The 14,291-nt window shown below is 65.8% G+C and overlaps 6 protein-coding genes across 6 annotated transcripts; 2 read left to right on the top strand and 4 right to left on the bottom strand.

Moving 5' to 3' along the window:
- Positions 1–31: 31 nt before the first annotated feature.
- AMSG_10571 (uncharacterized protein) lies at positions 32–1,481 on the bottom strand (the record flags this gene model as incomplete). The annotated part of the gene is made up of 2 exons (XM_013898048.1): positions 32–61; positions 84–1,481. The coding sequence occupies 2 exons, from the start codon at positions 1,479–1,481 to the stop codon at positions 32–34; spliced, it is 1,428 nt and encodes a 475-aa protein (XP_013753502.1).
- Positions 1,482–1,892: 411 nt separating this feature from the next.
- AMSG_10570 (uncharacterized protein) lies at positions 1,893–4,931 on the top strand (the record flags this gene model as incomplete). Its single annotated transcript, XM_013898047.1, has 1 exon — positions 1,893–4,931. The coding sequence occupies one exon, from the start codon at positions 1,893–1,895 to the stop codon at positions 4,929–4,931; it is 3,039 nt and encodes a 1,012-aa protein (XP_013753501.1).
- Positions 4,932–4,987: 56 nt separating this feature from the next.
- Positions 4,988–5,553, bottom strand: AMSG_10569 (uncharacterized protein; the record flags this gene model as incomplete). The annotated part of the gene is made up of 2 exons (XM_013898046.1): positions 4,988–5,509; positions 5,545–5,553. 2 exons carry the CDS (start codon positions 5,551–5,553, stop codon positions 4,988–4,990), a joined length of 531 nt encoding a protein of 176 aa, XP_013753500.1.
- Positions 5,554–6,263: 710 nt separating this feature from the next.
- AMSG_10568 (uncharacterized protein) lies at positions 6,264–10,499 on the top strand (the record flags this gene model as incomplete). The annotated part of the gene is made up of 3 exons (XM_013898045.1): positions 6,264–6,280; positions 6,304–8,871; positions 8,985–10,499. 3 exons carry the CDS (start codon positions 6,264–6,266, stop codon positions 10,414–10,416), a joined length of 4,017 nt encoding a protein of 1,338 aa, XP_013753499.1. The 3' UTR covers positions 10,417–10,499.
- On the bottom strand, positions 10,433–12,203 carry AMSG_10567 (uncharacterized protein; the record flags this gene model as incomplete). The annotated part of the gene is made up of 3 exons (XM_013898044.1): positions 10,433–11,022; positions 11,187–11,938; positions 12,184–12,203. The coding sequence occupies 3 exons, from the start codon at positions 12,201–12,203 to the stop codon at positions 10,433–10,435; spliced, it is 1,362 nt and encodes a 453-aa protein (XP_013753498.1).
- A 386-nt stretch (positions 12,204–12,589) lies between these two features.
- Positions 12,590–14,098, bottom strand: AMSG_10566 (hydrolase; the record flags this gene model as incomplete). The annotated part of the gene is made up of 2 exons (XM_013898043.1): positions 12,590–13,950; positions 13,990–14,098. The coding sequence occupies 2 exons, from the start codon at positions 14,096–14,098 to the stop codon at positions 12,590–12,592; spliced, it is 1,470 nt and encodes a 489-aa protein (XP_013753497.1).
- Between the last annotated feature and the right edge of the window lie 193 nt (positions 14,099–14,291).

Raw genomic sequence — 14,291 nt, 5'->3', positions numbered from 1 at the left:
TGCCACTCCCAAAAGCTCGCAAATGCGGGGTTCACGTCGCGCCGCAGCAGCTCGCGCCGTGCTACGTGGACTGGAATGAGCACCTCGTTCCCAGTCCCGAGGCCGAGACCCGGCCGGAGCCGGACACGCAGGCCGTAGCCCGGCAGCCGCCCACGCGCCGGGCTGTCCTCCAGCGGGTTGGCCACGTCGTGGATCGGTGCCGACGCCACAAACAGCTTGCCCGCCTCACCCACTGTCGCCACTACTGTTGCCTGGCCCTCGAGCTGCGACCGGACAAGGTCAACCAGCGCCGCGTCCTTGCACTCTTGCGCCGCCGCCATCGCCTCGAACACCCGCGGCGTCCACGTGAGAAGCAGCCCTCGGAAGACCGTGCCGTCGCTCCCCACAAAAGGCGCCAGCGGCGTGAGCGCCTTGCCCAGTGGCCGCGAGCCGGCCGGCAGCTTGGCCATGAACTTCCACGCCTTGGTCAGGTAGTGCAGCGCGAGCGAGGTCGTGGCAGACAGCGGCGTGCTCACAGGCGTCCCACGCGGAAGTGGTGCCTCGGCATACTCGCGCGAGTCCAGCATCGGGGAGCTCTCCATCGAAACATAGTGCTCGCCGCCGCCGCCCAACGGCGACGCCGCCCCAATAGGCGATAGCGCCGCTGCGTCGTCCAGCACCCGCGCCAGCGGGCCCGCCAGCGGCCGCGCTTTCTCGGGCGTGTTGAGAATTCGAATCGCGTCTGGCGACGGCGGCGGAACCCGCCACGCGCTGGCCAGCCGGATCGCCCCGCGCACTTGCGGCTTGACATTAATGCGCGACCGCGCCGGCGACTCTCCGGGCGACCGCCCAGGCGTCGGCTTCCGGCCCGGCGTGTGAAACTGCCCCGGCGTCTGCCTCGCCGCTCGCAACGGCGTCCGCATCCCCACGGGCCTCGCCTCGGGCGAGGGAGTAAAGGCAAAGATCGACGAGCCGTCTGCCAACTCGTCGCCATCGCCAGCCACACACACTCCTTCTCCGCCCGCCGTCGGCGTATCCATCGAAGGCACCGAGGGCATGGCCACCGCCACCGATGACGACGCCTCTAGTGCCACCAGATCGGTCCGCAGCTGCAGGGCGGCATCCAGCAGAATGCCGGTCATGCCCACCTCCCACGATGCCGCTCGACCAGCCCCATGGCCGTTGCCAGCACGGCTGTCATTGTAGGCCTCGAGCACGCCCGGCTGCTGGACAGCAGCAAAGAGGTCGAGTGTCGGGCCCTGGACAAGGACTGCCTTCCGAATGCTGCTCTCCGGGTGGAGGACATCCCACAGCGCCGAGTGCTCGTGGTTGATGTCAAACGATGCCGACGGAAGGTGAGCCAGCCGACGAGCCTCATCAGCTACCGCAGGTGACCGTGCAAAGGCTCGGACGCCCTCGGTACCACACGCTGCTGCCTCGGCATTGACCACAGACACACTCACTCTCCGCCGGCCACACACTGCCGCAAGTACCTCTTCCATACCCTGCTCCCTTTCCACCTCGTCTCGTGCAGTCAGTCAGGTGGTCCCCTCTCTCCGTCTGCTGTCGGTGCGCGCCAAACGCCCGCTGCCGCCGCCGGCAGCCAAAGTGCGACCTTTTTCCAACCCCATCCGCAGCCACACCCACCGCCGTCCATCCACCTTCTACCGCTTCCCGCCATCGTCGTACCACACACGCACACAGCCGTACACAGGCAATAGCCATATGCTCCATACGCTCTAGTTTGCTATCATACCACTCGCGCTCCTCTCACTGCCTGCTATCGCTCGCTACTGCCCTTGCCCCTCCCCCCCCTCCCCTCAAGGGACGGCCGGCTGATCACGATCGGCCGGCGATCGGAAGCAGACGCCAGTCCGTCACCACCGCACTGGGACGCGCAGCTGGAGAGGGGCATGGCCGACTCGCTCCCACCGACTGTACCGCCTGGTAATGGGGGCTCTGTTTTGGGCAACGGGTACGCCCCGCGGGCGTCGTCGTCGTCCCCGTCGTCGTCTGAGGCGCAGCTCGAGTCGCCCGAGTCCGACGACGAGGCTACCGCTACCCTGCCCATGGACATCGGCGACGGAGTGCCGACCTCGGCCACAGCCTCTCCCACACGCTCGCGCTCGGCCTCGCCGTCGGTCCATCTCGACTCGCGCCGCAAGCGGAAGCGAGACGACGACTCTACACAGCCGCACCCAGCCTCGGCCTCGCTCTCGGGCCCAGCACCGGTTGTCGGCCCGCCCGCTCCTGGAGCGGCTCCGGCCCGCTTCCCGGTGGCGGCCAAGCGCCCGCGCTACGCCGCCGCGCAGCCTCCGCCCGATGCCAGTATTCGTCCCGGCACTCCGGCACTGGCGTCGTCTGTCGGCAAGCCGGTCTTTGCAGAGGTGCCCATCAAGCCCTCGCCCGCCCCGGCGCAACCGCAGCGCGCCGCCGGCCAGCCAGCGCCGGTTTCCTCGTACTCGGGTGGCGCCGGTGGATCGTACGGTGGCTACGGTGGCTTGCCTGCTGGCGCAAAGGCGCCTGCCGGTCAGCGGTTCGCCATGGCTCCGGCCGCCGCTCCTTCCCCGCCGACATCAACCACCATTCCGGCCACCTGTGTCCGCTTCGGCTGTGAGTGCGCTGGCCTGGTCAAGCTCACCTCGTTTGGCCTCGCCACAAACGTGTTGTGCCACCAGTGCGGCCATCACGAGGCGCTGCATGTTACACCCGACGTGCTTTCCCCAGCAGAGTGCGCCGAGCTGGTCGCCAGCGCCGCCAACGAGCGCTACCCGGAGCCGTGCCGGGTCTACGGCTGCTCGTGCAGTGTGTATGCTTCGGGTGGCTCGAGCAACAACGATGCGGCCTGCGCTGGATGTAGCCATCCCAAGGCGCTTCACCGCGTTGAGCTTCCGTGCGATGCCGCTGTGACCGCGACTGCCCAGGCTGCCGAGGGCAACCGCTGTTCGTACCTCTTCTGCAACTGCACCGCCGGCGTACTTCTCCCTCCGACACGCGTCGTCTCGCCATCGTCCTACCTCGCCTTGGCACCCATCTGCTCGCGCGACAACTGCCGGCACCCGCTTGAAGCCCATCTGCCGTATGATCCTACTCATGAGGAAGCCCGCGCCCTGATGGCCAAGGCCACTCACGCCCGGTGCGTGCACGTCGAGAAAGACATCGCTGCCGCTGCTGCTGCCGCCGAGCCTACAGACTTTATGTCACAGATGATTGCCCAACAACGCGAGGCCGAAGCCCCGCCCAAGATCGAGGTCGAGTCATCGGACGACGAGGACGACGACGCGCTCCAGGCCATTGCTCGCGCAGACCTCGACGGCCAGCTCTCCGAGCACGCCCGACGAAAGCAAATGGTCGCCGTCCTTGCCACCTCTCGAAAGCCGCACACTGCCGAGTACTGCCTCTGTGGTCGATTCGATCCACCCCACCGATGGGACGTCCGGCTCGGTGAGTACGCCAGCATCCCGACACTTGTCGAGAGCAGCGCAGGCGGGAACCCGATTGGGCTCGGGATCTTGGGGAACCTGTTGTGTGCCACCTGCCACCACTCGTACTCCTCACACACCAAGCCATCGTTCGAGGTCGAGCTCGACATGTTGCGCCGCCAGTCGCGGCACATGACTGTTCTCCCGCCGTCGATGGTCCAGGTTACGGGTCCGGCCGAGCTCCCGCCGCCACTGGTCACCATTGTGGCCCGCTCCGAGTGGTTTGACGCTCTCTGTGCTGCCGACGACGAAATGCCCATCTCTGTCGTTGGTGTTCAGTTTGGCGACTGCTTCCATCTGTGGCGCGCCCGCGGCGCCGCTCTTCTCCCGCGCCCGACCCAGGTTCTAGGCCTCGACCCGCTCGACGAGACCATGTCGATGATGATGGCGCTCGGTGACTTTGCCAACCCCAAGATGCTTACCTCGAAGTGGGTCCTCTCACTCCGCAAAATCGCCAAGCAGGCATCGGCCCAGGGCCTTGTCCTCCTCGGCACCAACAACGGCGAGCTCTCGCTACTTACCTCGGGCTGGGACCTGCTCTACGACCGCCTTCTTCTCAACAAAGACGGTGAGGTCGAGAACTCGGCAGTCACTGCGCTTGCCGTCTCGGACGACGGCTCGCTCGGCTTTTCCGGCCACGCCTCGGGCGCCGTCCTTGTTTGGTCGCTCACCCTCCTCGACGCCGCCGCCCACGCCGCCATGGCTGGTTCACTCCAGGGCGATTGGGTCTCCACCTCTTCGCAAATCGAGATCACGCCGACTGTCAGCGAGTTCCGCTGGTACCGCCGCGATCCGATCGCCCGGCTGACCGGCCCGTCGACCTCGGCCCAGGCCGTGCTCGGCGCTGCCATCACCGCCGTCGCCGTCCAGCTCGGCGACCAGCCGACGCTCGCTGTCGCCGCAGAAGGCGGCGTTGTCGCCCTCCACTCTCTTAACCTCACTCTGCTCGACTCGCCGCCGATCGTAACATGTGCTCAGCTCGTCGAGCCGACACCGACTGCCGTCCCAGTCGTCAACGCGCTCAGCCTCTCCCTCCTGATCGAGTTTGCCATGGACTACGGCGCCGTTGCGTCGATGGCCTGGTCGCCGCCGTCGGTCGCCGGTCCCGCCCCACTCCTCGCCCTTGCCACCCACATGGACGAAGCCCGCATCTACTCGCCGCTGACGACGCCGGGTGATCCGGGCCTGGTCGCTGTCTTTGACGCGCACACCTCGGTCGTTTCTGAAGTCTGCTGGCTCATTCGCGGTTCCACCCCGTTCCTCCTCACAGGCGGCTGGGACGGCAACGTCATGTTCTGGGACGTCTCCAACCTCTCGCTCTCCGGCCAAAAGCCCAAGCTCTCGCTGCACGTCTCGGATGCTCCCGTTTGGTACGTCCATCCCATGAGCAACTTTATCATCGTCGTCACCAAAGAGGCCGGCACTGTCGCCGCCAAAATGTGCCGCTTGCCCGACCTGGTACTCGTGTAACCGGTCACCCGTAAACTCGGCACACACCCGACATGACCCGCCGAGTCGGCCCCGACTCATACCTCGTCACCGGAGCTATCGCCGCCATCCGCCGCACCCGCTGCTGCCGCCGCCGCCTCGGCCTCCAGCCGTGACAGCTCCAGCACCCGTTGCAGCTCCTCATCATCGTCGTCAGCACTGCCGCCCGAGTCACAACCGGTCGAGCCGCTAGCCCCGGTAGTCTCTGCCAGCGACGCTGCGATGACCGCCTCGAGCTCTGGATCCGGTGGCGTCCACGACGTCGTCCGATCACGATGGTTGACGTAGTAGTACCGGCCGCGCTCTGCGTCCCACTTGCGTTCCCAGTGCGGCGGAAGAGGCGGGGCCCCACCAGCTTGGCTCGGAACCGGACCCGAAACGCCCGCAGGATCCGAAACACCCATCTGCGGCGGAACGCCTGCCGGAACGATGCCCGAAATGCCGGCATACGAGACCGCAACAGGGGCAGCCGATCCCGGCGCGAGGGTGACAGGCAGACCGGCGGGAATCTGAGTGCCATCAGGCGCCCAGGCATCCCGCGGCAGGCCGGAGCGCAACGGCTTGCGGCAGTCGACGGCGATGCCGCAGCGGACACAATTGACATATGCCGGTGAGGAGGGCGGAGGACGGGCGAGATGGAGCTCACAGCGAGGACAAACGATGATGGTCTTGAGACGAGCAGGGAGTGGCCGTGTTCTCGGCTGCGGCTGGAGCGGCGGTGGCGAGGCCAAGGCCGAGGGCGACGATACAGCGCCAGCAGGCTGACCAGGCGCCCCAGCTACCACCGCCCCAGGGACCGGGGAAGGATGCCCTGACTGGAGGCTAATGACATTGGTACACACACCGCAGCGGACAACCAGAGCGCCAGCCGGTCGCTGGAGAACGCATGTGCAGAACGGGCACTCGACCGTACCCTCCCCACCGCTCCCCGCCTGCCGTGCCGAGCCTGGTCCCGCTCCCCGTTGGAGGTAGGCGGGGGCGGCTCGTACCCATGCACCCCGTTGCCCGCACTCTCGTCTTGTGCTACGAGCTGATAGCCTGAGGACGACATCGATGATGGCGGTCTCTCTCTTGCTCTCTCTGTGGGTGGTGTGCTGAAGTGAGCGTCTGTTTGGCGTGATCGATCAAAAGCGTTCAGGAAAAAGCCGTCGGAGTCGGCTGTCGCCAAAGTGGGAAAAAATGGTTGATCGGGTCGGGTGCGCCTGATCAACAAACAGCAACAGCGCCAGAGTGGCGCCACCGCTTGCCCCTTTCCTCCACCACGCCCAGTCACCACACACACACCTCCGGCCAACCACGCAAACATAGGTGTACATGAGCGGGCACGGAGTGTGGGGGCGGGACGGTCGCGAAGCAACTCGTCGCCAAAAGTGCCTTCGTTGCGGACTGGGCTGCTGCAGCGGGCGGTGCGACGGGCGGCCGCGCGCGAGTTGTCGCCGTCGTCGCCATCGCCGCCAGTGTCGCCACGGACACCGCCCTCGCCTGGCCCACCGTCGCTGGGCTCGCCGCCATCCTCGCCGTCGTCTCATAGCCGGTCGCAGGCAAGAAGCCGCGACGCGGTCCGCACGGGCCTGACTCCGCTGACGGAGCGGTCGGTGTCGGGCGGCTCGCCTCCGGGCTCGCCGCCGTCGTCGAAGGGCGGCAAGAACGCGGGAGCAGACACCAGTCTCGACGATGAGACGCTGGCCAAGTACCGATTGGCGTCGCCACGGCGGCGGTCAGTGGTCACCCTCTCTGCCCGCGGCAAGAGCACCGACAAGAGCTTGTTGCCGTGGGGCGAGAAGAAGGCCGATCCGCTGTCGTCGTCGATGTCCTCGGTGGCGATGCCTGATGACGCGAGTGGCGGTGAGACGGAGTCGCAGGCCGTGTCGCGCAGCTCGCTGTCGTCATGGGGCAAAGTCCGCGCAAGTCTCGGCTCGTTCAAGTCTCGCAAAGCCACACTCGAGTCCAGTAGTCCGCGGCGGTCGTCGGTGGCGGTGACCTCGAGCATCCGCCGCGGCTCCGAGTTCTCAATCGAGTCGGTAGCCGAGCGATTCCAGGCAATGCGCCGCAAGTCGGGCATGTATGATACTCCTCGCGCGTTTAGTGAGCTCGACTCGAACATCGACTTTGATATGGCAGCAAGTTCGGATTGGCTAGCCGAAACTGATGCCGCTGAAGAGCTCAACTTCGGCGCCTCGTCTATGGGCGCCGCCGACCCAGGCGCACAGGCCAAGCTCATGCTCTCGCTCCCGTCGCGCATTCCCGAGAGGTATCACGTGGTCAAGCATCTTTTCATCCGGCCGGTCGAGTACGACGAGCGGTACGAGGTCCACTTTGCCGACTCGCAGTACCATGTCGTCGCCTTTCCGGCTAAGCACCCGTCGGCGCCGGCGCAGGTCGGCTTTCTCTCGGACGCGCTCGAGAAGATGGTGACGAACGCCACGGCTGAATGGAGTGGAAAGCGTGGCTCCAAGCTTGACGACGTCGGCGATGCCGAGGACGAGCTCGGGAGGCTGACCGCGGTGCGCGATGCTTATGGCGTTGCGCTCCATGAGATGGTCCGCCAGGTCGCCGCGTCAGACTGGTCACGCGGCATGCTGCTCAACTCGATGATCGAGGCGCTGCAGGCCAATTTGGACGAGGCTGTCCATGTCTACGAGTCACGAGTGAGCCAGTTGGAGGCACAGGCGGCGTCGATGCGCGGCGAGGTTGCTGAAGCGCGTGAGCTCAATGCCCAGACCAAGACTGACGTCTCAGAGCGCCAGGAGCAGATGCGGCTGGAAAAGGCGTACAAGGTTGAGCTGGCCTCGCAGTTGGAGGAGTGGCAGTCCAAGGTGGACGAGCTCAAGTCGACCATGCTCACGGCCTCCGAGTCTCATGCCAAGCTCAAAGCCGAGGCTAGCAAGTGGACCACAGCCAAGCGCGAGCTCGAAGCCAACATTGTCTCGCTCGAGCACCAGCTCGAGTTTGAGCGCCAGCTGCTCCAGGCCGAGCAGCTGCGCTCGCTCAAGGTCCAAAAGAAACTGACGAACAAGGCCAACAAGCTCAAAAGCCAGCTGGCGGCGACGCAGCGTGCTCTGCACGTGTCGATGATGGCGCGTGCAGCGTCAGGCGGCGAGGTCAAGGCTGACGCTGACACTGATGCTGCTCTGCAGGAGGCTGCGCGGCTCAAGGGCCGCCGGGCGTCGGCGTTTCAGGCCGCTGTGGACAAGGTACTTGGCGCTGGCCCCGGCCCCGGCGTTGGCGCCGCACACACCCGCAAGCGCGCACTTCTCAAGACGGTGGCGGTCCAGACCGGCGTTGACGGCGAGATTGACGCACTCCCCACACTTGTCGACACCTCGCTGCCGTTCAAGCTATTTGAGGAAAAGAGCTGCAAGGTCGACACGCTCATCCACCCACCGCGCAACGCGTTTGAGACTCAGAACAGGACCTTTGGCAACTTGCTCTACACACGGACACACGGCGGCTCGACCTCAAACTTTGATCTCTCGCCTGATGCGCTTGGCGCGTATGAGGCGCGCGTGCTCGAGATTCTGGAGCGACGTGCAAAGCGCCGGCTGAAGAAGCGACTGAAGCGCCGGCTGCGGAAGCGGCTGCACAAGCGGTTGTCGTCGGCAGGTTTAGTCGCCGAGCCGGTTCCCAAGACCAGGACCAAGACCAAGACCAAGACCAAGACCAAGACCAGGATCAGGGCCAAGGCCAAGACGGCGCAAGCGGATCAGAGTCCGCAAGAAGCGGCAAAAACGCTCGGGCTCAGCCTCCTCGTGCTATTCGTACGAGTCAGCCTCGATTTCGGCCTCGGTCTCGGCCTCGGTCTCGGCCTCGGTCTCGGCTTCACGCTCACGGTCGAGCTCCAGCAACACCAGGGCTCGCTGGCGCTGGTCCGGGTTGGCGACTCGAGTGTGACCAACGAGCCCGGCTCGCAGTCGTCGCCGCGGTCGGCTCGCAGTCGTCGCCGCGGTCGTCTGGAACTTCAAGCTCCAGCTCGGGATCAAGCTCCAGCACCAGTTCGTCGTGCAGCTCGGCACGGTCCCTGGCGAGAGAGACTAGCGAGTCGCGACATAAGACCATGCAGAAGATGCTTGGCCTCGGGGTGTGGCGAACGAGCGAGGTGGAAGAAGTCCAAGTCCCGACGGTCGAGTGGCTCCACGAGTTTATCTACCAGTTTTACTACGGCGCAGCAGACCGTGCACTGCGTGCGTCGACGCCGTCGGCAGTCCGCAGCGAGGAAATCGACCCAATGGCCGGCCTCGGCCCATTCTCGGAGGAGCTCCTGGTTCACCTGATCGGAAGTGAGCAGTCGGGCCAGGTCGCGATCGATTCTGGGCTTGCACTGCTGGCGGCGGTTGATGCCTATGGCGAGCGACGCGACGGCATCATCCGACTCTTCATGCGGTTCCTCTCTGGTGGGTACTCGGACGCGGTGTTCCGGGCAGCTATGGCGGTGCTCGCAGGCATCGGCCACTCGCCGTTTGGGGTGGTGTTTGGTGGGAGTGTGTCTCGGCGTCAAGCCGAAGAGGAGGCCGCTGGAGGCGACGACGAAGCGGTGGCGAAGGACTCGGCGTGCGCGTCGGTGCTGCCGGGAGACGCGCGGGTCCACCTTGCACTGGTGCAACAGGTGGTGCGGGCAGCGTTCCGGCACTGCGGCATCAGAGTGGTCCAGGCCATGGTCGACCGCATCTCGCAGCGGGCGTTTCCGGTCGAGGTTGAGGACTGGGGCGGGGCCACCGCGGTGCTTCGCGGCGACCCGACGATGCACGCCCAGGTCGCCCTCTCGCTGGTTCTCGCCGAGGTTGCTGAGGGCTACTCGCGGGTGCTGATGCAGCGGCGGGCGGCGCTCATCGAGCTGTTCAACACGCTCGACTCGGATGAGGACGGGCTGATCAACTTTGTCCAGTTTGACCGCCTTGTCCGCCAGTTTGAGCCGTCGATGGATCCTGCGGTGGTCGATGACCTGTACCTGCGGGCGGCGCTGGTGTCGCCCACGCTGTCGGGCCTGACCCAGACTGCGGTGCTGGAAGCGCTCGAGCCTGTAGCCTCGATCTACCCGCCGGTTGTGGTGGCGGTCGACACGCTCGCGCGGCTCGACGTGGTACCGCAAGAAGTCGACAAGGTTGACGCCATTCTTGGACGCGACGGCGCCGCTGCCGTCCGGCTTGTCTCTAACCTTCTCGACTGCCTGCCGGCCAGTGGCCGTGACGCTCACCTGCGGCTCTTCCTCTCCCAGCAGCGGCAGGCTGTGCAGGCGCTGATGCAGGACGACCTTGCCGATGTGCGGATGGTGATGGTTGCCTTTATCGACATGCTGGTGTGCACGTACCGGGTGGCACTGTCGCGCGTGCTGGGTGCCGGCGAGGTCTCCGGCGCGGCGTTTGAGACCGACGTGACGGCTTTGCTCGCACTGGCGCAGGCTCAAATCCAGAACCTGACGGCTCTGTCAAACCCTAGCGAGGCTCTTGCTGCTGCGGCATGGCAGGCGTGAGGACAAAGCTGCGCGGTCATCGCCCCGTGAACGACGACCAGGCGTCTGAGAGCTTGCGGTCGACTTCGTGGTGCGAGGCGAGGCCGAGGCCGGCGTCGCCGACTCCGAGGGTGGGCGGCGAGAGCCGGGCCGCGAGCGCCTCGCGCGGCATGCGAATCATCATGTCTCGGAATCGTGCTCGCTCAGCCTCCAGCTCGGCCCGGGCCGCCTCGAGCTGAGCCAGCAGTCGCGCTTCCTTGTCGGAGAGCTCTGGCTCGGCGAGAACTGCCACCCGCGACGACGGACCGCGGACTGGGACGGTGTCGAGCACGGCCGACGGAGCCACAGATCGTGGCACCGACTCGCGCGAGGCAAACAGCTGCGTTCGCTGAGAAGACGATGTCGATGGTGGCGAGGAGCGGACGTCGTGATTGATAAAGATTGACGAGCGCGGGACCGGCGGCAGTGAGCTCCGTTCGAGCCGCGGCGAGCGCGGACGAGGTGGAAGCCGTGTGGCGTCCAGATCCGAAAACAGCGACGCGCGTGGCGGTGGCGCCGACACATTGCGTGGCGGCGAGAGTCGCGACGGCGGCGGGACAGAGGTGAGGAACGAGAATCGGGAGGCGTCTGACGGCGGCGACTCGGATATGCGGCGGCGCGGGGGAAAAAGATGGCGGACCGCGGAGGTGTTGCCGCCGGCGGCGGTGTTGTTGATGGCGCGTGATGGGAGGTGCGTGACAACAGCGACGAATTGTATAGATCGGGCGGGGCTGGCGAGAGGATGCCCGGACCGAGCGACGAGGCGCGCGGCGGAAAGAGGGTCGAGGCCAGGACGTACGACGACGGGCCGGGGACTGGCGGTGACGACCGAGTGGAGAAGAGCGAGTGCCCGCCGAGTGCGTTCTTGATCTCTTGAGCACGACGGGCAACAGCGGCCTCGAGCGCAGCAGGATCGTCGTCGGACTCGAACGGGTCGTCCGACGACGTCGACGCCGTGTGGTCGCCGAACACCTCGGCTGTGACTTCAGTGATGTCGCAGGTGACGGTCTGGTACCGCGGCGGAATCGAGTCGGAGATCGGCGAGAGCTGCAGCGAGTCGTCGCCACCCAAATTCTGGGCAGGCGGCGAGAGTGACGGCCGGTCGGTAGCGACGGCCGAGTCGGCGCGGAGAAGTGCCATGGCATCGTGTTGGTCTTGAAAGTCATCACTAGCGCAGGCAACGGTTTCCGACGAGGCCACCGAGCTGGCGTCGCCGTCGGGATCAAAGTCGGTGGTAGACGGCTCGACGTCATCGATGATGTCACGGATGTCGTCGAGCATGGTATCTTCGTTGGGAAAAGGGTCATCATCGTTGCACCTAGCAGTGACGGTGCCGTCGGACTCGACGTTGGCCGTCATCAGCTCGTGATCCAACGAGTCCATCTCCGAGTCGGAGACCGGATAGCCCTTGGCGCCAACAGCGGGCGGAAAGCCAGCGTCCGAGGGATAGTCGACGGGCACGTTCACATGCTCGTACTCGTACTCGTACTCGTACTCGCCATCACTATCACCATCGCCATCATCATCCCCATCATCATTGCCATGCCCATGCCCATGCCCATGCCCATGCCCATTCCCATGCCCACCACCATTGCCACCATCGGTGTGGCGGTCGGCGTGGATGTTGCCCGGCCGATGATCATCCCCATCCCCATTCCCGTCCCCATTCCCATGCCCACCACCATCAGCGCCTCGACCAGCTCCGCCTTGCCCACCGCCAGTGTCCCAGGCTGCCACCAGGCTCGCCACCTGGACGTCCACAGGATCATCCTGCGACAGCTCAAAGTCGTCTGCCCACCCGGAGCTCATCCTCACACCAGAGTATCCGGCGGGGTGGTGGTGGTCGTCGTCGTCGTCGTCGTTGGCGTGCGTTACCTGGTGCCGCTGGCCCCGAGTCGGTCGAGTGGCAAACGGTCTGTCGGCCGGCGACCGTTTCGGCCGGCGACCGTTTCGGCCGGCGACCGTTTCGGCCGGCGACCGTTTCGGCCGGCGACCGTTTCGGCCGGCGACTGTTTGATGGCCACTGCTTCGGGCAGAGTAGGCAGGGTGAGAAGGGTCGGGTGATCGGGTGATCGGTGCAACAGAAAAGAGTGTTGAAAATTCACCAGGGGCGCGGGCAGGGAGGGGAGAGGGGGCGTGCAGGGGCTTCATCCCATCACTGGCCGAACAAGGCGGCGATGGCGGATAAGAGCCACTGGTGTGCCTGGTAGGCTGTGGTGACATCGCGCGAGTGCGCGGGGAGGCAGATGCCGGCTTCGTCGAGGAGGGTCTGATACATGCTGAGGAACTCCTCGCCGTAGGCTGGATCGCTGCGGAGGATGCGGCAGTAGGGGCCTGGCGCAGGCTCCGGGAGGACGGCGGGATACGACGAAGGAGCGCGCGGCGACGATCTGAGGTCGACGTTGAAGCGCGGTGCGGCAGCAATGCGCGAGGTGAGCGGGGGCGAGGTGAGCCCAAAGTGGGCAGCCACAGTGGCCGGAACCGACGAGCCCCAGTAGAGAGTGTCGTCGACGCCGGCGTCGACCCATGGAGAGACAAGGAGGGTCGGAACCCGGACACCGAGGCGAGTAAAGTCGTACGTGTACGGATGCGGCGCGATGTCGGGGTTGGGGTCCGGGACCGGGCCAGAGCCGACGCCCGGGCCGGGTGGCGGGGCGGTGTCATGGAAGCCACCGTGCTCATCAAAGGTGATGAGGAGGATCGTGTCGTTCCAGTACTGCGACGCCATCAGCGACTCAACCACGTTCTTGATGAGAGCCTCGCCGGCACGGATGTCGCCGGATGGGTGCATCGAGGTCGGGTACGCGTCAAGCGCAGGGAGAAGCTGTGGGACAACCCAGGTGTAGTTGGCGAGCGTCCCTTCTCGGAGCGAGGTGAAGAACGCCTCCAGCTTGTGCGATCGCGAAAAGATGTGGCGGTGCTTGTCGGCGAGCGGCTTGATTGCATGGGCTGAGCAAAAGTCGACGTACTCAATCCGGGTCGACACGCCCTCGGCCATGAGCGCCTCGAACAGGGTCGGCGCCTCGAGCTTGAGCCCCGGCGCCTCGTACTCACCGCCGGTGTACGATCCGCTCGTGCCGGCATGAGCAAACAGCCGATTGATGCCAGTCGAGCCAGCAACCGCCGAGTGCCACCGGGTGTAGACGCGAAAGTTGCGCGCAAGCGCCGAGAGGACCGGAAGCTGCTCGGGCGTGTAGCCAGCCATGACCTCGGCAGGACGCGTGGCCTTGGTCCGGCGGACAAAGTTCTCCACAAAGCCGCCCATGGTAGGCGCATAGCCATGACCAAACGCCGAGTTGGGCGCCGTCACTTGATCGCCGACATCAGGCACAATATGGATGGGATCAGGCTTGACACAGTACGGCGCGCCACGGGTGACGTTGACACGCTCCGACGACATGTTGCCGGCCTCGACGTAGTTGAACACCTCTGTCGAGAGCGATCCGACTCCGGGGAGGAAGCCAAACACGTTGTCAAACGAGTGGTTCTCCATCATCAGCACGATGACATGCTGGGCTCTCCTGGCCCCACCCTCGCCCGTCTTGCCTTCTCCACCGTCGTCCGCTCCGCCGACCACTGCTCCGCGCGCTTCGGCCACCACGGCCGCCAAGGCCACCACAGCCACCACGGCTGCCATAGCCATCACAGTCCCCACCCGAACCATGTGTCGCAAACCGTCTACCGGTATCCGCACACAGTCTGTCTGTACCAGAGAGTGGTATGTGCGACGGTGGCTGCATCGAATGTGTAGCCGCACCTGGGCAAAGCACAGACGTGCAGCAGCAGGGCAGAGTGGCGAGGGGGGGAGGGGGGTGCGGGGGGTGCGGGGGGTGGTCGGGGGGGGGGGGGGGGGGGTT

Source organism: Thecamonas trahens (assembly GCF_000142905.1).
Source record: "Thecamonas trahens ATCC 50062 unplaced genomic scaffold supercont1.60, whole genome shotgun sequence".
Lineage (NCBI taxonomy): Eukaryota > Apusomonadida > Apusomonadidae > Thecamonas > Thecamonas trahens.
Note: the sequence above shows the minus strand (reverse complement) of the source record. Positions and strands in the feature narration are given on the sequence as shown.